Source organism: Lichenostomus cassidix, chromosome 1, assembly GCF_008360975.1.
Source record: "Lichenostomus cassidix isolate B80296 chromosome 1, HeHo_3.0, whole genome shotgun sequence".
NCBI lineage: Eukaryota > Metazoa > Chordata > Aves > Passeriformes > Meliphagidae > Lichenostomus > Lichenostomus cassidix.
This window is the reverse complement of record NC_139479.1, coordinates 40,429,909-40,452,404: the sequence shown is the minus strand read 5'-3', so window position 1 is coordinate 40,452,404 and position 22,496 is coordinate 40,429,909. Positions and strand designations below refer to the sequence as shown.

General features: G+C 41.5%; 1 protein-coding gene across 2 annotated transcripts in view; it reads right to left on the bottom strand.

Moving 5' to 3' along the window:
- Window positions 1-21,275, bottom strand: part of ABCC4 (ATP binding cassette subfamily C member 4 (PEL blood group)) — a 145,671-nt gene extending 124,396 nt beyond the window's left edge. Inside the window, exons 1-5 of one of the 2 annotated variants that reach the window (XM_085057595.1) lie at window positions 21,018-21,275; window positions 7,841-7,951; window positions 5,552-5,672; window positions 4,679-4,903; window positions 1,153-1,242 (exon numbers count right to left, since the gene is read on the bottom strand). In XM_085057595.1, coding sequence (XP_084913721.1) covers window positions 1,153-1,242; window positions 4,679-4,903; window positions 5,552-5,672; window positions 7,841-7,951; window positions 21,018-21,091 — 621 coding nt within the window. In that variant the 5' untranslated portion in view covers window positions 21,092-21,275. Of the gene's footprint in view, window positions 1-1,152; window positions 1,243-4,678; window positions 4,904-5,551; window positions 5,673-7,840; window positions 7,952-20,124; window positions 20,144-21,017 lie in introns of those variants that run through there. The other variant, XM_085057602.1, reaches the window with a different exon arrangement.
- Window positions 21,276-22,496: the final 1,221 nt, after the last annotated feature.

Here is a 22,496-nt window from a genome sequence, read left to right as displayed (position 1 = left end):
ACACTGAGGAAGCATTTTTGCCTGTGGCAAGTACTCAAGCATCCAGTGAGAATTCTGTACCAGATTTAGAGATGCAAATGTATGTGGAAGTGAACAGAAAGTAAGCAAATTACCACACTGATTTTGTTTTATATTCACACACCAACATTTCTCTGAGTTTAGAAAAACAGCAGGAAAATATTTAAGGGTGGCGAAAAAATTACTTTTTCTCTCATATTTTAAGAGAATGTATCTATTCCTGTGATGCCATCCAGAGGAGCCTTGAGAGGCTTGAGAGATGGGCCCATGAGACCCTCATGAAGTTAAACAAGGCCAAGTGTAAGGTCCTGCATCTGGGTTGGAGTAATCCAAAACACAAGTACAGGCTGGGAGAAAAATGGGCCAAGAGCAGTCCTGGGGAGAAGGACTTGGGCGGTTGGTGGATGAGTAGCTCTACTTTGGCTGTCAATGTGAGCCTGCATCCCAGAAAGCCAAACACATCCTGGGCTGCATCAGAAGAAACGTGGCCAGCAGGTCAAGGGAGGGGATTCTCCCTACCTAGAGTACTCCCCCAGCTCTGATGGACACAGACCCACTGAAGCAAGTCCAGAGGACGGCCACAAACATAACCAGATAGCTGCAGCACCTCTCCTTTCAAGAGAAACTGAGAGAGTTGGGGTAGCTCAGCCTGGAGAAGAGAAGGCTCTGGGGAGACCTTATAGCACCTCCCAATACCTAATAGGGGCCTGCAAGAGAGCTGGAGAGGGACCTTTTACAAGGCCATGTAGTGATAGGACAAGGGGAAATGGATTTAAACTCAGAGGCAGGTTTACATTACATATTAGGAAAAAATTTTTTACTGTGAGGGTGGTGAGGCACTGGACCAGGTTGCCCAGAGGAAGTTGTGGATGCCCAACCCCTAGCAGTGTTCAAAGCCAGGGTGGATGGGGCTCCGAGCAACCTGGTCTAGTGGAAGGTGTCCCTGCCCATGGCAGGGAGCTGGAACTTGATGATCTTTAAGGTCTCTTCCAACCCAAAACATTCTATGTTCAAGAAACAACTCAAAGAAATGTTCATTAGAAATACTTAATCATCTGTTTTAAAACAAACTTTCTTAACTCCAACCCCACAAATTCTTCAGCCCCTTGGAAAGTTCTGCAACATACTTCTTACCTGATCAAATTTGTTCACATCATTTGACAGAAGGTTTACTATTTGACCAGTGGTAGTTTTTGCCATAGCTACATTACTGAGACGAAGTGCCTAAAAAAATCAGAACAGGTCTCAAATTATCACAGCTTACAGAGCACAGCACACCTATATAGAGAAGACTCAACACACAAATACAGTACCAGGGCTAAAGCTGAAGGCACATCTCAGCTTTTACCTGAGAGTACTGGGGCACACTAAGAACCTTAGATAAAATGTGGGTTAGACTAAATATTCCAAACAAAGCGCCAAAGAAAAGAGTATTTAAAATAGTCAAGGGAAGGACTGTGAGAATAAAAATGCCCTATCTTCATGTCTGAAGTGATCAAAAATGAGAAAATACCTACATAGCAAGTCACTAAAAGTAAGCCAAAGAGCTGTAACTTTCCATGTGCATTGTTCTCCCCCTCACTATGAGTGTCTGTACAAAACAGGAACGGAAAACTCCACCTGAAGGCCAGATTAAAGTCAGAACAATGTTTGGCCAATTGCAACAGTTCTGTTTTGAAGGAGTTATCTGACAGAGGGCAAAAAACCTTCAAGTTGTTAATCTTAGACTATCTTCCCAAATCAGAGTGTCCCTTTATAAATCAGTAACTCTTAAAAAATCATAACATTTCTGAATTATATAAAATTAGGTTTAGCATATGTTATGAAAAACAAGAGTAAATATCATGTATTTTTATAAAATAATAAAAAAGTTAGTCAGTAGAAAATAGTATGTGTTTATAAAATGTCCTCCCAAAAAATACCATCTGGAAATATGCAGCCTGAACCTTACTGCAAAGAACCAAACTGGAATTGCTCTAAAATACCAATAACACACCCTGCTTACTTCTATACCCGCTAGAAAGAAAACTCGGGTTTGCAGCACAAGTTAAAAAAAATATATAAAACCTGTTATGTGTTTCTCTGTACAGGAATAGTTCATTCCTCAAAAACATTTAGCATTTTTAGGCAGTGCACATCTACTTCTCCCTCTCCAAACAGTTATTCTTAGGGTTTCTTTTTGACCAATAATTCAATCTGAAAAGCACTGATTGTTTCAAAAATACTGTTCCAGTATTTTGAAACAAGTAGAAGAACATCAGCCATCAAAGTACTATTCAAAACATAATTTCAAACAAAATTGCTTACATTTCTTGCACTTTAGGGTTACAAAGATACAATTAATCACAGAATTCCAACTAACTTCATTGAAATCAGCAGGCAGTAACTTTTAAAACCCCACTAAGAAATTCCTATGACATTCCAATAGTAAATCTGGGATACTGGGCAGATGAAAAAGCAGATTTAGTTATTTGAGAAAACCATTGCTTCACTCCTTGTCTTAAGCCACATGCCTCTCACACACCTGAAATCCCCCAGGCAGCTGCCTGCGCGTAATGACGCCGCAGGACAGACATGCTGCTATCATGTTTGCTCCACACCACACACCAAAGTTGGTAAGCTCCCAGAAAAGCTGTTAGAAATCCACAGACCATAATAATAGGAGTTCACATGATGCATATTTGGAGAAGTTTCCCATCAGGATGTGCTTATACCACCTCTTGTGCAACTTAACTGCTTATCTACAGGTGAGGCTCACCTGAGCCATCATATGACTGCACCGGTGTCTTGCTAGTGGCCCATGGCCTGGGTCTGTCTTGGACTTGCCACACAATCACTTTCCTGACTTTTTCCTAGCTATTTCCACACAGGCAGCAAAACCAGTTCCAGCATGATTTTATTAGTCCAGTTCATTTTGACCAAGACAATCTCAACAGGAACCACACAAGCACCTGAGCCAAAAGGAAGGTGCTCATCTGTGATTTATGTGTCCTCTTAGGGAAGAGACAGACAAGCCCCATCATCAGTGGCAAGGCAATTTTAGTATTTCCTTGCCTTCCTTCCTGGTTTTATTTTTTCTTTTTTTTTTTAAGTGAAATAAGCCTTACATTTTCCCGGCTATATGGATCCTGTCTCAATTGCAAAGTAGTTTTACTTTCATAACTGATTTCTACCAAAAAGGCCTGTATTGGTACCTTCCTCTTTCTATTATATCTGATATACGGCCCCATGTGAGCTGAGAAAAACTAACTCTATCCCAGCTAAACTTAGTACACTGACCTCAAAGAACTTCTAAAAACTAAGTCTTAAAGAAAAAAACCAACAAAAACCAGTTTCCCAAAAGTAGCCTTTGATTTCAAAACATGAGTCATAAGACAGATTTCATTTTCATTTTTTTAACAAGTTTCCTGTGTTCATCACTAATACTTCTTACTGGTCACAAAACATCTTAAGTGTTTGAATACAGGGTTTTTGCAAATTAGATTTGAACTTTCCAGGAAATTAAAAAGGGTCTAAAGCATAAGAATTCTGAACACTTGACGTTCTCCATCAAGAATGCTCTCTTATCCAACCTATTCATCCTTGCAAATCCAAAATTTTGTTTTCTACAGCAATTAAACTCCACAAAAGTGCTGATAAATTAGCGCCCAAGTCTCTTTCAAAAGTCTGTATGAGGATAAAGAGAAAATATGACCTTTTTATAAGCAGCACATAATGAAGACAAATTATTAGAAAGGTTTGTCAATGTTCTGCTGTTACCTCAACCCTCACCCTTAGGACTAAACCATTTAGCTTTAAGGGCAGATTAATATTCCATTTAATCCCATCTCTAGAAATAAGGGTGCATATTACAAACATTTCCAAGCTTCTAAACTAGTATCAACTCAGCAACAAACACCATCACTATATACATTTTTCATTAATTTCGTTTTGATAATCAGTTTGGTAAAGTAATACCTTAGAGAGATGTTTATGTACAAAAAAACATTGTGCCACATTAGAGCAAAGTTCCCAGAGGATCATTTCCAAGGTATCAGAAGAGGGAGACAACAAATGGTGTGTATGAAAAGCAATCACCACTCACAATGGGGACATTTTTATTCTCCTCACTTTACTGCTTTCACCAAAAACTTCACATGGCCTACACCATTAACCACAACAGGGGTGGGGGGAAAACTGGACAGTGAAGCAACTCCCAGGAGACTGAGAGTGCTGAAGCAGATGGTGACATCCAAGCATCATGTCCTCCCCTGGGATCAAACTGCAAGGCACTCCCTGGGAGCTCTGCCACTCTCCTGCTCTATGCTGATGCCTCTCAGAGCTCCAACACACAACACCCATTCCAAGAGCAATGGAAGGGGCTCCCCTCCAAGCAGCAGTAGGAGGCAAAAAAGTAGCTCCTCCGAGACTTTAGAGCTATTTAACTCCCCATCTTCACTAGGGAAGCCTGAAGCTGTCATTCAGACACTGCTTCACCAAAGACAAGGCAAAGGCACATGTACACATGTGAGGCCTGACACGTTAAGCATGCATTAGGTCTCTACAAATGAGTAACTTCAATGGAATTGCAAGCATGAGCCTAATAAATAACTGCATTTTTAAATTCCCCTAACGGAATAGCTCTCAAATACAAAACAGAGCTGTGAACAGGTTTGCTTACCTTCCGATAAATCATGTGGCACATAGCTACCCTCAGCTTCATGCCAGCCCGCTGTACATGATAGAAGTACAAGTGGTGCATTATAGCCAGAATAAGTGTGCACACAGACAGAGCACCTGCATAGCCATAGGCAAAATTCAAAGCTACCTTATCTGAGGCATCATAGTTTTCAAAATAATTAATAATTTTTCCCAAAAAAATTGGTTGAATTATTTTGAGGGTTTCCTGAAAGAGAAAGAAGGGGAAAAAGTATTACTAATTTCATATCACACCCTGCTAACCAAGTTTGTAAACAGGAAAACAAGAGCCAAGTACTGTCGCAAGTCATATTCCTTATTATTTTGTCTTTATTGTGCTCTAAAATGTCAGGCCAATTTTTATCAATACATAATCCAAAAGAAACATGTTCCACATTAAAATTTAGCTAGAACTGTTAAGAGAACTCTCTAAATTACCAAAAAAACCCTTTGATGTATAAAAATTGAATGAGTATGCATTACACTTCCATTTTAAAAGATGACGTGTCCTTTACAGCCATTTACATTGAGCAAAAAAACCTCTTTCTATTGGACACCCCACTCAGATACATAAAATACAGGTAAGCCTTACAAAGTAAGTCAATGGTTTGCAATGTCTCAAAAATAATGAAACCATTCTCTGTTCCACTTCCACAATCCTGCAGTTATGACTCATTTTTTCAGTCTCTACAAGGCTATAGCTCTGTTTTACCCTTCTGACACAGTACATGAACATTACCAGGTTCTCTGAGCAGTCCAGGATGAAGTCACCAGTACATATCATGCAGTCTAACAGGAAAAGTTTCACATTGCTGTTAGCCAAGAAGTATGTTCTCTGACATTTTACACCACTTACCTCAATCATTGTGAAAATTCCAAAAACTAAATAGGACTTCCAGTAACACAGAATAATGGCTTTTGTTAAATGTGGTGTTTTTCCTCTCTTTTTTGCTTTTTGCACCTCTTTATCCCAGTACCTGACAAACAAAGTGCAAACACGTTGGAGGACAGAAGTAAAATCACAAGGCAATTACCTAGAATTAAACACTTTCAGACTTACAGGCAGATTGCCATGACCACCTTTATAAAATAAAATTATTTAAAAAAAAAAAGAGTTAACAGATAATCATGTCTTCTCATTGACATCAATACTTAGTATTATAGGCCTATTTGCTCTTGGTTAATCACAAACAATTCACCACTGTTGACTATTATCACCCTTGACATATTTGCTGATGAGGAATCCTTCCGTTATTTCCTCTCCTCTCAGTCAGACAGTCACTCACCTTAATTAAGAGCCTATTATCATATAATCTCCTGACCATGGACTAAACTGAGGCAGCTCAGTGTCTTTATCTATCCATATGCTCTGTGCTTCCCCAGAGAGTTTGTGATGCCCAACCTTTCTCATGTCTGGCCCTTTCTTTTTTCTACCACATGCTTTGATGAGGATTTTGCCACCCAACGCTCTGCACATCCCTCTGAAGGCGAGGATTGCATCAGCAGAGTGGCAAAGACCTCATGTCTGCCCACAACTAGGACACAATCTGGTCACATAAAAATCAAAGACAGTAATAACAAGCATGACTTTAACAAGAAAGTGTCACAATTTAAGCAGACTTCTTAAAACACACTGCTGTCAGACAACATCCTCCCCCTTTCTTCTGAAGGCTAAGTGTTTTTAGCCAAACCTCTGACCTTGATAGTTTTGAGGGATGAAATGAGTCTAAGGCATGAAAGCCAATTATTTTGCAACAAAGCACACAAGTTCAAAGCACACAGATAAGAACACATTTCTTTTATTTTTACCCTCTTTTTTTGTTACAAGAACTACAGAGTTATTGTCTACATGCTTTGAAAACAGAAATTAAACTGTGTAGGTTCTGTGGGGTTTCTTGGCGCAAGAGAAAAGACTACTTCCTTAGACAGCTATTTATGAACTATATTCTCTGCTTCTTGGTCAAGTACACTAAGGAATTAAAAAACACTCTTTTTTTTCCTTCTACCATTTCCTGACTCATGCAAGTGTGTACTTCTACTATAAGAATCACTGGAAAGAGTCCATCTTCCCCTACAGCCAAGTCCCTGAACTGCTTCTAGACACAACCATGGAATGTGGCAAAGCTCTCCAGCTACAAAGACGTTAAAAGCTGCAACTCCAATCACTGACCCTCTTTCTTCGGTCAACTTATCCAGAGCAGGATTATATCAGACCTGGCCATAACCTTTTGTTTCTGGTTTCTTTTTGCTTCTTGAGGAGTCTCTCATGCCAATCAAACTATCAGGACAGTCCATCTGCTCTGCCTTCAGTGCACAGGCAAGAAACAGCAAGGCCACACCTTAACACAGAGGCCACCTTTCACTAGGAGACATTTCTTCCTCTAACTATATTTAGCAAAGATTATTTGAAGACAAAAATATTCTCTGTTGCAAGGTTCAAGACAATTTACATACAGTTATTATTTGAAGATATTTCACTTTTAAAATATACATTCTCCTGCATCCATAGCACCATGAGATGGTATACAGTCCATGAAAAAGTATTTATAACCAAATAAGAACACATCCTCAATGCAAGCTTTGAGCTGTCCAAGGCATCTTATCCATTTTACCAGTGAGCAGCATATTTTCAACACACATAGATTTGTATACACACATATATATAAAGCATACACAGCTTCACTTAATTCAATTTGCACTCTAAACCAAAAACAACCGAGAAAGAAAATCTAAAACTTTTTTCCTCCAATTTTATACAGAGCAATTTGGAGTTTCCACAGCTATTTTACCACAGGCCAGATGACTCGGACATTTATTAAGGATTACTACTATTACAGTTGATGAAAAGTTGTCTTTCCCAAGCATTCTGCAAAGCATCAAATTAATTATAAATTACATAATGGAAATAGTCTAATGCAATTCCATTATGTGTAAGTTGAAATAAACTAAAAAGCTTCTACGGTAAACAAGTTCTCTTAGTTCTTATTACTCTTAATTCTTCAGCATTTTTAACTTTGTTAAACTTTACAATAACCTCTTTTAATTTTAGAATAGAAGCAAGATTTTTACCTTTGCCAGCATTAATACAATAAAAGAGAAGAACTGTCCCTTCCAACCCAAGATATTCTATAGCTTTTCTCCTTACCACTGCAATTCCTCTCCAAGCTTCTCTGAGGAATCTTCTGGCAGCACTTTATACATATCATCTTCTTCAAGCTTCCGTTTATGGCCAGTAATAAATAACGGATTCAACCACCTAGTTAAATACAAATTATTAGTAAACTGATCAGCAGACCAAAAGAGTAATTTCTTTACATATTAATTTAATTCTTTTACCCCTTTCCTTCCTCCTCCTGAATCATTCAACAGCCACGCATTTTACTGCACTTTTATCTAAGAATTAAATCAACCCCTACTTTGCAAATGGGAAAGCACTTCCCATTTCCTAAATCTATTTATGCCCCATAGCACCTTACTCCCAGGCATTCAGACAGCCCTTCTTGGCCTTAAGGCAACTGTTTTCTTACAGTGTTTCCTTACACTCAAGGAAAAATAGCATTCCTTTAAATAAATGGAAAAAGCAGAACTTAAGTAAAATATTGACAACTCTAAATAGAATTGTAATACATACTAAAACATATTTTTTGTAACATTTACTTGAGGAGAAAACTAGCTGCTGTTCAACTGCCATTTGACAAGTATTAAAGGTCAATAATTTAAAGACAATCACTGAAATATAAAAATGGGTAAAAATGGATTATTACTGTATCTTCCTTATGTTTGGAAATATAAACAGAAGCACACTGACACATTGTGCAGGTTCAAAAAAAGGAAAATACTGTCTAACAGCTCAGTTTCCTTAGTGGAAAGATTATTAAAAGCTCAGTATTTCATGAGAGCACTATGAAGATAAATTACAGTAGCAATAGTGTAGGTTTGTTGAAAAACACTGTATTCTATTAGCTCAAATAGTAGTCAGGGAACAGCAAAACTAGGTTTTATGCATCTAGATCCTTCTCCAAGCCTGAAACACATGTCAGAGAAGTCCAAATAGTTTCAGTCAAGTTCCACAGAGCAATGGTTGTATGGCATAAAGCACACAAGTGACCAACTTGTCCATGAGATGGAGAAAAAGGGAATGACACATGCAAAACAGGCATGGCTTAATGGAAGCAAGGGAGTTAGGGAACTTGCAGTTTTCCACTTAGTCTCTCTACTGAATCCGTGATATTTTGTTTCCAAGAGACATGTGGATTTTGGCTCTGAGACTTATTTCCTACAATTACTTTCTCAACTGGTCAACATCATCAAAATCAAGAAGTCAGGGACAGATCTGTTTTGGAAAAAATACTCTTGCATTTAAGGCAAGCTTTTGTCTGATCTCAATTGCCTCTGAATGTTCATAACTACTGCTTAGTTTCTGATTATTCCCCAACTTCACCAACACTGTTCTCAGAAGAAAACATGGTGTGCTAGGTGAAATGCATTAATTTCTGCAAGACCTACACGTGAGAATTCAAAACTGGGGTAGTTTACAGTGAGGGTATTTATTTATTCACAACCACAACGGCGATTATGAATACTCATCACCTACCTCTACACTTCTTGCTTGGGCATGCTCCGAATAAACTTTGCCTTACAAAAAGGTTGTTGGCTAGTTTTAGAGAGAGGGTGGATGGGCAGGCAGAACCCTAGAGAGGGGCTCAGAGAGTTTCTTCAAAGACAGGACTGTTGCAAAAACCTTTTTCCCAGGCTCCATGGCACAACTGCAAGTAACAAATGGGATTATATAGTGCTTTTCCTTCACTACTTAGCATGTTAGCACAGTGATTTTGTGACTCATTCAAAAAATTAAGTCTCTATCCTTCGAGTAGCACCTTTGATGCCTAACAGCCCTTTTAAAACTCTTGGAGTGAGTACTGAAGATTTGTTTATGTGAGCTGTTAATTCCTAAAGGTATGTTAAAGATACAATTAGAAACAGAAAGTACTTGTCAGACTTGTCTGTTGCTTGGGCTTTATGGTTAAATAGCATCAGGGTCCAAATCACTGTCACAGCTTCACCACAGCTCCTGACAAAAGGTCTCAAACACCAATTCCTCCAACAGCAGCAGAATTTCTGCCTGGTTTGACACAAGGAATCTGTTCCATTGAAACATCTCTTCTTTGGCCTCAGTTCTTGCAGCTGACCACAGGTAAAATGCAGGTATGAGGCAAATAACCTCAAAGCCATTCAAATAATTCCTTCCTGCTGGATGAGAGAGATTCTGTTTGCTCCAGGACAGACAGTTATGGGAAAGATCTGCAGACTTCAGTTGACTCCTGAGGCTGATACCCAGTGTTCCTCCTCTTGCAACACCAGTAATTAGCCTATGATGTACTCATAAACAAGTCACAGGTCTCCTTCAGACAGAAAGGCTAGAGCAAAAGTTATCTTTCCTCTAGCATGAGAATCAGGATGAGGCAGCCCGTTCAGGAAAATCCTTATTCTCCCATCTATGAAAATGGTTATGAGATTTCACTGGCTACTGCTGCCAAGGTGGTGAAAACAAAACTGACATTTATCAAGGAACATAAATAGGGTATTTATTACAGAATCACAGGAAGACTGGGGTTATGTCAAAATGGACATCTGGAGGCCAGCTGGTCCAACCCCCTGCTGCTCAAGCAGGGCCATCTAGAGCTGGTTGCCCAGGACAGTGTCCAGACAGCTTCTGGAGAACTCCAAGAAGACTTCATAACCTCTCTGGATGCAATCACCCTCACAGTGCAGAAGTGTTTCCTGATGTTCCGAGGGAGGCCCGTTACTTAGCTTGTGCCACATTGCCTCTGGTCCTGCTCCTGGGTACTCCTGAGAAGAGCCTGGCTCTGTTCACCTTGCACTCTCCCCTCAGGGATTTATCTACATTGATGATATCCCCCCGACCTTCTCTCCATGATGAATAACTCCAGCTCTCTCAGCCTTTTCTCACAGGAGAGATGCTCCAATCCCTTAATCATTGTTGTGACCCTTCACTGCGCTCTTTCCAGTGTGTACAAGTCTCTCTTGTACTGGGGACCCCAAAACAGGATTCAGGGCCCCAGCTGTGGCCTCAGCAGTGCTGCATGGTACCTTCTGCATGCAGCGGAGTGCACAGACAAAAACCAAGGACACTTCAGAAATAGACTTAATTATACAGTTTTAAAAAATAAAAACAATGCTAATAATGTTACTCAGTGGAACAACCATTCCACTATTTATATATTTCAAAAAACCACGGGCAGGCGACAGGGAGAATAATGGAACAATGCTTCTGCTGAAGGCAACTCCTCTACCCTGATGGCATTTGCTTCCACACTACAGCAAGAGCAGAAAATTATGACCACAGATGTGCAGTCCACTTGCAAAGTAACCAGCTGAAAGACAACGCTCTACGTGCACAGGACTGTAAGAGCCATCTAGTTTATCCTTTGTCCTTAAACTCTCAAAACAACTTGCTGATGATATATGTCCACCTCCACTGAGGAGATCTTATAGTTTGCAGTAAATTCCTTATTCTCCCATCTCCACACCAATCACAGTACATACAATGTGACTGAATTTGAAAAACATTTAAGTAGTAAATGAGAGATGATAGTGCAGGATAAAAACTGCCAGAAGTCTCAAGGCTGTCAGACAATTAGTTCCAGTGAGACCTTGCGCAACCTCAGGGCTTCACCATTTTTTCCATTAGTTAAAACCATAATATCAAGAAGAGTAATATATTGCACTACAACCTCTATGTTACTATTAAAGAAGGCAAGGAAAACCAATCCAGAGTAAGCAGAAAACTGCAGGAATTCATTTTGTGGCTCATTTATTATAATGGACAACATAGCAAAGACTCAGCACAAGTCCATGTTTCTCTAAGGTTAGGGGAAAAAAGTACAAAAAGAAACAAAAATTAAAACATCACCCATTGCTGAGCTTTCTGACTAGTGTCCCCCAAAATACTCATCTTCAAGAGCTACTGCTATGGAGATCTTAGAAGTACAAAAGCTTTTAACAGTATGTTGTGATACTGTAGAGCATACTTAAAGACCTTTAGAAGAAGGTTAAACATTCTTCTTTTCAAATTATGCGTAGTCCTTGAAGGACTTTTATCCCAAGAATGAGGAGAATGAGGTCTTCTGCAAATTCGAAGTATGGCAAGAAGAGTTTGAGCATCACCATTTCATTGATGCATCCTGAACTTTATGCTGGAATGCCTACTTCCAGACAGAAGACTTAGCAGTCATATTCAGTCATTAAAGTTTCCACCTGAATGCCACATGCAGATCATGCCCTGTGGAATTCTCTGCACTCACAGCAGAACTGAGACCGACTCGTTTCACACAACCTGCTGTTACTCAAGTCACACATTCATAACAAGCAAACCAACCAAGCCCTTGTCTTGCCTGAAGGCTCAGTTAAATTAGAGTATTGTCATAGGACTGTTAGAGGAAGCTGACAAATAAAGCAATGGCCTACATAAAGAGCACCCCTGAAACCTCACTGTAGCCATAATGGAAGACTGCTTGTTAGAGTGGTATGTCTTTTATACAAATGGAGATCAGCTAACACCAATCTCTTCAAGGAGTATTAACAAGAGCTCACAAAAAAATCAGCACTTGCTATGAAAACAGAAGCCGTGAAAACTGCATTACTCTTTAATTAAAAAATCTAAAATAATAAACTAAATTAAAGAAATGGAGGAAATATACAGACAGTCATGTGAACCCCTCCTCTCACCCCAGTGATGGACTCAATGCCAATCTATTTTACCAGAAGAAAGACAGGAACAACATGCTGGGGAGGTAAGACTTACACCTCATTTGTGTATTTCTTTCTGAAGAAGCTGTTCAACTCAAATAAAAACAGGATTCCTTCACCACTGTCTACACTTCTCCCAGGTACCTTCCTGTTTGCTAAGAATTTTGAATAATTCTTTTTTTCTTACACATTGCCTCATTTTAGTTACTCTTTCAGAACACAGGGTTCACGTGATGCCTTTCAAAGAGCTTAGCCTAAATTCTTCTTAGCATGACCTACACATAAAAATGTGAGTATCTGTAAGAATCCTGAGTACCTTGTGTTCTGCTGGGAATGTCTCTGTTCTATCAAAACGATTAGCTGATCAAAGACATCAGTCTGGAAATATGCCCAGAATAAGTCCCTGTTACTGCCAGAATATTGATGTCACTGGGAATAAAGATTAAAAAAATAAATTAAAAAATCACTCTGTAACCTGGTGCAAACCCAAGAGATAGCCAACTGCAAAACAGTAAATCCCTGTTCTGACCCCAAAAAGTTTTTCACCTCTGCAGCAGTATCTTGGGCACTGATAAAAAAAGAAAGTGATTCATTTCTGAACTAGCAGATACACAAAGACCACAATATAAACATTCACTTCCTGCATTTCCCTACTGCTGGGCCCTGACATTACACACCCTTTAAGATTACAACACAATCAACCAGCCACAATTTACTTGGTTGCTCAGGAAAAGTCCAGTTTTCACCAATTGTTACGAGAGCGAGAGCAACTCCACCAAGCCTTTGGAAAGCCTCTAAGATCTGCAGAAAAAGCTAAGACAGTGTTTTCTTACCCTCCTAAGAGAAGTCATCCCCTTCTTCAAAGGCAGCACGTAAGAGAAACAGGCTCTGCTATCCAAAAGGCAGGATCATTAAGGCTGGTCATGCTATTCTGCTTCATATATTAAATAAAATTTCCTAAACAAGAAAGCTTGTAAATTGGATTTCCTGTAATCCAAAATAATTTCTTATCATCCAAGGAAGAAATGGATTACAGATAGGTACATGAAACTAACAGCAGGGTCCAGCTTAACTGGTTCATTAACCTAGGGATGGGACCTGCTGTACCTCTGGATTTATATCATGTCCTGCCTGCAAAATCTCAAAAAATACCATTCTCACATTGCAGAGCAGGCTTGCAGAGCTTTCTAGAAACCCAGTACACTGCAAGTTCTTAATTAACTGAGAAAGTCTGTCAAAAAACATCAGCCAAGAAGTATTTGCAATTACATTGCAAAGCTGACACATATAAAAAAATGTCCTAAAATCAAAGGATGTGCCTGTCAGGGCCTTGGGTGCACCCACAAATCTCAATTGCCTTGACCAGCCCCACAACAGTCAACTGCATATTACAGTACTTTCCCCTGCATAAGTGCAAAATTTTGTTCTCACCGGTTTCATAATAGCTTCTACTTTATCACAGGACAAGTCAGAAAAATCAGACTACACAGACTGCTTTTCTGACTAGGAAATTATTTTCCTTATTTGTAATAATAAACAGAAATTTAATTTCTGGATAATTTTACAGCATCCAGTCAAAGCAACATCAGGTATACCCTCATCAACTAATTCCTTAAAGAGGTGTTTTACAAACTGCATTTTCCCCATTCCTCTTAAGCTTATTTGTGCATTACATTACAAGCATCATCTGTTAACACTCAATGTCCAGTTATTTTTCAACAGTTGCACAGGAGAGTCTTTGTTTATGCAAATTCTTCCATAACACTGGGATTTTGTCTCCCTTGAGCAGCTTGAAAGCACTACTTCAACTACTAAGCTGCAAAGCAACACACATTTCTTTCTCTTTAATCACCTGCTTTGGAGATGGCTTTTTTGGTAAAATAAATGGGGTTTCCTCACAGGCCTTTTGGATAATAATGGATGATGCTTATTCTCCCTGGGTTACCTCAGCAGTCTGCCTGCCTCATTGTACTGTTTATTACCCACCTTCATGACCTGACATTCCACACCAGCAGTGCAATCCAGCACAGCTACGTGCTTGCTCTCTGTCCAGAGGATCACTGCTGGGATGGGATGTACAGAAAGAAGGACACACCAAGCCCTTCTGGACACTGACAGTCTCCAGAGTTATTTTGCAAGAATTCATAAATACCCTAGCAACAGTTTGTAGTCATCATGTGATTTTGTTTTTAAACCTCCCTCAATTTCACATTTCATCCATTCTAGTTAGTAAGCTGCCTTCTCCTACTTCACCTTATGAAGGCAGTTGTCCACAAGTAATAGAGTGAACAGAGTAAGTCTGGTATTTCTTCAGATGCTTTTCAATTGGTGTTTTGGTTGCAACTTCCCTCCCCCAGCTTACTGTGGCCTGAACAGCAGATTTTCTCATTGCTTACAGAAGAAAAAAATAGGAATACAATGAAATTACTTCAAAGCTCTATTAGCTCAAAAACGCCCTTCAGGCTTCCAGTTTCAATACCAATTGTATTAACCTTTGATACTGAACTCCATCTCATCTTCTGAGCTGTTGCTTTTCCACAGCACAGTGTAAGCAGTTAAGCTGCTGAACACCCACTTTCTGATGCTGACAGTAACACAACTGGTATTTGACTGCATTTATTGCAGTCTGTTCTCATGCCGTTCATCAACCAGGTACGAAATTACCTTATTAATCTAAAACATACCTCCTGGTATTCCAGACAGTAAGAAGAAGCACAAACATGGCAAGAAGAAAGGGGGAGCACATTGCAACAAACATTTTCTGCAAGGCCTAGAAGCAGGGAACAGAGGAGTGGCATCACCTGTACCTGCAGCATTTCAAAGACTATCATTAAAATATCCATTCCAAACCCAGCATCCACATGCCAAGAAAAATACCAAAATGCCAAAGGTATGATGTAAAGGTCTGAAGACTGTGACATAAAAATAAACTTTAGTACCTGAAGAAGGATCTAATGGTGTCAATTTCTGAATTACAATCCTTCTGACAAGCAACGGAAATAGGGAGAATTAAAATGCCCTGTGAGTTCACACTGTTACTACAAGTGGTTGGGTGCCAGGGATACAAAACAAATAAAACAAAATAGATGACTGGTCTTTTTAACCTTCCACTCCCAAAATCAAATTGGCTTATGTCTCTCCTCCACCATATATAAGGCCTAGTTTTCTAGAAGCAGAATAGGGAAATTTTTGTTGAAAAAGAAGACAAAAACAACAGCATGACACAATCCTAATTTTGAAGTTTTGCAGGAATTAGAAGACATTTTCTCTCATAAATGATACAGCAGGCTTTATATAAGCATTCCAAAGGCAAATAGTCTGTGTTTCATTATACTCTAACAGTTCATCTAATTGCATATCTAAGTACAGATATTTACAGTAGATAACAAATGCTAACACTTCAACAGTTTGTACACACTTGTCGTAATCCATGTAATCTATTTAGCACTCTTTATCCACATATTTTAACTTTACTATCTCATAAACAACAATTTTCAAGTATTTCTTTTGCATAATACAACCATCTTGTAAATAAACAAGCAAAACTTCAAAATTAATGTGGTAGTTCAGGAGAACAAATTATTCAAATTTGACTGCAGGACAGTAAATATGTGATAAATGAACAAACAAGGCATTATCTTTTAAAAAGTTGTATGTATGATCCTCAGTCTTCTTTCAACCAGGAGAAAAAGAGAAGCAAGTGTGATTTCAATCTCTGTGTATAAAAAATGTGTTTTCTGTTTATCTATATGCTTACATATGTCTTCAGATTTTCTTACAGTACCACAACTACCCTGCACCAATAAGTCAATAAATTAACTAAGTTATTTACCACAGAAATCTTTATAAAGTGGCATCACCACTAGCAATTTCAGGCAGTGAATATGGGAATTCACTAGATATCAGGCAAGATCCCAGGCAAGTCACAGAGACTGATGCTCCTTGATATTTTCATGTTAAGTAAATCTAAGTAAATCGCCATCAAATCTAGTCACTGACACAGTAAAGAACACAAACCAATTTTACTGGTGACATTGCTGGAATCCAGTTGAAATATCCAACAACAACGATAATTCTTTGCATATCTTCTTTCAATCAAGGAAAGAAACACTTTTGAAGACAGACAAGCAAGCAATGCCTAGGCCTACTGAGAAATCCAATGAAATCAGTCAGTGGTCTTTCCAATTCTAAGCCACAAGTTGAAAGAGGAGGAAGTTAAGTAAAGTGTGTAGCTATTTACACTGCTGCAAGAGAGATCTGTGACATGACTGCATTTCATCAGACAAGCAGCTACATATTGTGCAGTCCTTACTGAAAATCCTGGGACTTACATGTCTATGCTTACCCCATTCAATTCAAATTAAACCCAAAGATGAAGATTTTTTTTTTTACTTTTCTCTCCCACTGTATTTCATGTCAGAGCTATGAAAAAGACTTAGGGGTTTTGTTGTTCTCCCTAAAGCACACACACACAGTAAGTAAAAAATAATGCTGCCAGACACTAACAGGCGATGATAAACCAATCATTGACTTATTCCTTGGAATAATAACTCTGCGGAGGCTTTGGAGCAAGTTTTCAGATCACATTTTAATGCTGTTACTGTAATGGCAATAGCCACATGTCAAGTCATGATGTGGACAGGCATCTAGCCTGAGGATGATGACAGTGTTCAGTGCCCCAAAAAACCCATGGACTTGTCACAGTCATGGTGAGTCTGTGACAGGTAATTACTATTATTATTAAAACTAAATTATAAATTTACATGAAATTTAGAAGTCCTTTAACTTCTTTTACTTCTCTGCACAAAAACACTGGATAATCATTCCAGGGTGTTCCAGCTTGCCCTCCTTCTTACGTTGTTAACAGGATAAAAATTACCAGTCTTTCAAAAATTTAATCATAGCCTATGTTTTGCAACTTTCCACTAAGATGGATTTGATGTCCAACCAGAATGCATAAAAATTCAACTGCTGTATAGGAAAAACACCCTTAATAACTCAAGGGAACAAATGCTCTAAGCAAATAAAGATATGCCTCCTATTCAATGAACATGCAAGCTCAAAGATGGATTAATAGCTAGAAATAAGAAATATTCTTACCCTCTAAAGTTATTCATTTAATAATCCCCACCACCCACATCAGAAAAAAAGATGCAAAAAGTGCTATTCTCAACAGCACAAAGCATGGGGGACTATAAGGCTTTTTCAATTCCTAAACTTTCTACAACTGAATAGCTGTTTAAATATGAAAAAACCTAGACTGAATTCTCTCTTCCTTGGACAAACCTAAAAAAGAATGCAAATGCTCCTATCCATCCTTCAGAGCCCTCATTCTCACCAGCAAGTTGAGCCAGCAATAAAAAAACCCAACAACCTAACAACGCAGATGAAGTACCTAAGAAATACAACCACTCCAAACTATAACTGAAATTCCAGCCAGGGTTTTAAAAAGTTTGGTGAGCATAGAAATTGTGACTCTGAAAGTCAGGAGTTACAGTAATATTTCAAACATCCAGAACACCAATTTTGGCTTTGATAAACCTATGTTAATATAGATAATTCAGTGAAAGACACAGAAAACAAGAATATTTTGCAACTGCCCTCATCTTCATACTTCTGTCATAAATATTTTTCATTCTTGTAACATTACACAAGGGATGCACTATAAAAGTAACAATATTAACACACAATCCAGATGCTCCTTTCCCATGAATGTACTGCTAGAGTGTTTAATGTTCATCAAGCTCATACTTGCCAAAATCACAACCCAAAAGCAAGAAGACAAGCTTTGAACAATGGGAGAAGAATGTCTCTTCAGCCTACACACTCATTACCTGAGTTTTATAACTCAATGAAAACATGACTTCTTTTCTCCCATGAGTTTGATCCTGTTTGCACCGGGCAATAATATAAGCTTTTATTCTGTACCACTGGCAACAAATGGAAGGGTGGCTCCTTACAATGGGAAAATTGCCCTTTTGCAGGAAAGTAGAAACAAAATAAAAATAAGAAGGACCTTTGCCCAGCTACTTACAATGCCGTACTTTTTACCCTCATCGACAACAAGCAGGCAACACCTGGAATGTGGAGAGCAGAGCAGGCACACTTGAGCAGCCACAGAGTGGTGGCTGGTGCTACTCACAGGATGGCCTTCCTCAAAAGCACGGCTCTCAGAACTCTTTTCCCAGCTCTCCAGATGAAAACATCTCAGAACGTCCTGTGTGAGACAGCAGCTAAACTGAAGCAGTACTTGCAGAGCTGTGAGATGCTAAACTCTTTGTAGAAAGGCAGAGTAATTCTCAGAGCTACCCTTAAAGTTAGCTTTATAGCTAAATGAGAGGGTGTTTTAACGCTTCCTGAATTTTATGCAAAACAGTATTAACTTGCAGAAAACTGATAGCCCCTCCTTATTCAATTTAACCACTGAAGGTATCATTTCAGCTGAAATTTTTACCCAGAAAACACTCATGCTTGTTGACTAGTAAATACGAAGGATATACGGGTACTAGTCATGATCACACACAGCACAGGTAAGAGAGGACACTTTGGAAGGCTATTTTCAACACTGTGAATTACGTTGCTATAAAGCTTGAAAAACAGGACATTGGGCAAATTCTAAAGCTTTACATGCACCACTAAACCCTTTTCCAGAGCAGAAGCCCTACAGCTGTATACCAGCATCCGACTACTGTGAAGTCTGAAGTCCCAATCAATCTCTGGACTTTAAGCAGACCTGTCATCCCCTAAGCACAGACTTCCACCTATTTTTCGCTTTGCACAATAAGAACTTACAAACACGTCTGAGGTAAAAGGAGCCTTTCAGGTGCTTGCCTAAAACTAGGGAAATTTAAGGTACTTCATTGTTGCTGTTGAATGCTTCACTGCAATACATGCAGAGTGATACAGAAGGCCTAAAAAAAGAATGATAGGAGCAGTCAGAAAGCTGGCTATGAGTACTGCACACTTCCGTTTTCACATCTAGCTGGATTGGTTTTGGCAGAACTACCAGTAACACCACAAGAACCCAGCAAGAGAAAGGGAACAGACCAGAAGCAGCTCTGGAATGCTACGTGGCCAACTTAGGTTCATCGCATTCTGCTTGGATTTCACAAGACAGCTCTTTACAACATGGGTACCCTGGTGTCAGAGAAAAAGTAAAAGTCAAAATGCTGAACAGGGAGTTTTGAACAAGCATGCAAGCTGATTTTTAGTTATTATTTATTTATTTTCTTTCATTCTTTCTGCACATATTACCTCTGATGATATACTCTTGACTGAAAAATATAGTTAAAATTTGTCAAGGTTTTTAAAATCCCCCTACATTTCAAAAGGGACTTCTGCACCTGCTCAGAGCTGCTTATAGAATCAAAGAGTTTTTTATTTGTGTTTCAGAGGCTTCCAAAAAAAGAGCTTCACCTGCCATGCCCTCTGTTCCTTCCCCCTCCTCCACCACACGACAGAGCATGTGCACCCTGGTTCAGCCTGCAGTGGGTGAAGTGGGATAAGGGCTTTCTCTCTAGGTGCTCTTCAGATGGGATCTGCTAAGACAAACAAGCTCGGTGCTCTCCCGTTCTACTTGGCACATCTCTTCCTACTACATTTCAAAGCAACTAAAATGTTGAGCTGCGATTCCTCACCTCTGTGACTACAGATACATACCCACGCCGAGGTCCTCGCTAATAAGACACCAAGCACTAACTCTGCCCTGGTAGCCATCTGGTACCGTAAAGTTTGTGGCAACACCGCCAGCCTTGGCTCTGACACCGCAAGCCCCTCCGGAGAGGAGGCAGCAGAAGTGCGGGTCAGAGCAGCGAGGATGCTGCCCAGCCACCCATTACACCGGGAAGCTCCCGCGCGGCTATGCGGGTCAGAAACCACCTCACTGATGGAGGGGAAAGCCCCACGCAGAAGGCGAGCTCAGCACGCCTAGCCGGGATGAGCAATCTCTGCCCTCGACCCGTTATGCAAACGGAGAAGCAGAACAATGCCTGGGAGCAGCCCCGCACCCAGTCCCGGGCAGGGGTACCCAGGCCGGGAAGCAGCAGACACTCCCATCCTCCCGCAGCTCCCAGGGGAACCAAACACGTGCTCGGAGTGGGCGATGGGGCCGCGCTGGGCGCCGCCCGCCCGGCTGAGCGCCGCCGAGACCGAGGTGGGCAGGCCCCCGGCTGCGCCGTCCCCAGACCGCAAACGGGGATTATCGCGGGCTGCCGGGTTCACCTCAGGACACCTCATCCCACCTGCGAGCCGAGGCTGCCCCGGCCGGCAGCGCTGACAGCCCGCGGGGGCGGGCGGCGGGTCGCGGCTGCACAGTCACTGCCGCTTCCCTTCCCCGCTCGCTCTCTCCCACCCGCCCGCCGCCGGGTCGCCCGGACGCTCCGGGAGTCGCGCTCAAGTGCGAGCCGAGCGGCCCTTAGCCGGGGCTCGGCACTGGCGAGCGGGCGGGCGAGGTGAAGCCAGAGGCGCTAAGCCCGGCGCCTTCCTCGGCGGAGGGTACCTCGGCGCCGCACCTCCGGCGCTGCCCTTCCCCCTGCCCTCGCCCGGGCGCTCACCAGAAGAAGAGCCGGGAGCAGACGTTGGCATCCTGCAGCGGGTTAGGCTTCTCCTCGCGGGGCACCGGTTCCATGCCGCCCGCCACGCCGCCCCGACCCGCCGGCGCAGCACCACGAGCCACTCCGCACCGCTGGCAGCCGCCGCCGCTGTGCCGCCGGCCGGCGCTGTTTCCGGGAGAGCCGGCACCCCCGCCTCGGCCCTGCTCCTCCTCCCGCTGCCGCCGCAGGACGCCTCCTGCCGGCCCCACTTCCCCGCGGAGCCTGCGGAGGTGCCGGGCAGCGCCGGGAGCCGCCCCGCTGGGGCCGGCTCACTGCGGGCAGAGCCTCCGGCCGGGGTACTCTGCTCCGCTCCGCCTGCTTTCGCGCCTGAGTGTGCCGCTTGCTGACGGAAAGCGTCTCCTCGGTCCACGCAGCGCCAAGCGAGGTGCCCGCCCGGCTTTTTTGGACAGAAAACCACGGCGCGAGTCAGGGGCAAGTCAGGCTGAGCGGGACCAAACGCCATCAGAAACGTTTGCTGTCAGCGCTCCTTCCCAGATGTTGCATATTCTTTTATTAGAAAACAAAACCAAAGGAACAATGATTAGGAGAGCTTGGCGGGATAAAATAAAGTAGCTAATTAATTTCAGGACGTGGTGCATCACTGAAATGGGCAGTTCTCAAAAGTTCAGCAAGTGATCACCAAACTCCTCTCCAGTCACGTCATCTGCGGGCTGCCACAGGGAGCCTGATGCAAAGCAGTAGCAGAAACTGCAAGAAACCTAAGAAAGTAGAAATGCAGGACATGTATCAGAAGTAACCAAAGAAGTGTAAATTTCCGTGGCAGAATGGTTCCCTGCCATGCTGTTACTTCTCTGCAGTCTCTTAAACCCAGGATGGCTGAGATTGGAAGAGACCACTGGAATTCAGCTGGTCTAGCCCCTGCTGCTCAAGCACTATGTCCGGACAGCTTCTGAGTATCTTCAAGGATGGAGACTCCACAACGTTTCTGGGCAACCTGAGCCAGTGCTCAGTCACCCCCACAATGAAGAAGTGCTGATGTTCAGATGGAGCCTGCTGTGTTTCAGCTTGTGCCCGCTGTTTCTGGTCCTGTCACTGGGCACTACATAGCAGAACCTGGTTCTGTCCTCTTTTCATCCCATATACACACTGATGAGACCCCTCTGAGCCTTCTCCAGGCTGAACAGTCCCTCTCAGCCTGCACAGCTCTCTCAGCCTTTCCTCACAGGAGAGAAAACTACAGTCTCTTCATCATCCTTGTGACCTTTCACTGCACTCTCTCCAGTCTTCTTTGCCACAAGGACACATTGCTGGCTTATGTTCAACTTGGTGTCCGCCAGGACCCCCACGTAGCTGCTTTCCAGCTGGGTGGCCCCCAGTCTGTACTGGTGCCTGGGGTTGTTTCTCCCCAGGTGCAGGACTTTGCGTTTCCCTTTTTTAAACTTTGTGATGTTCCTGTCAGCCTGTTTCTCCAGCCTGTTG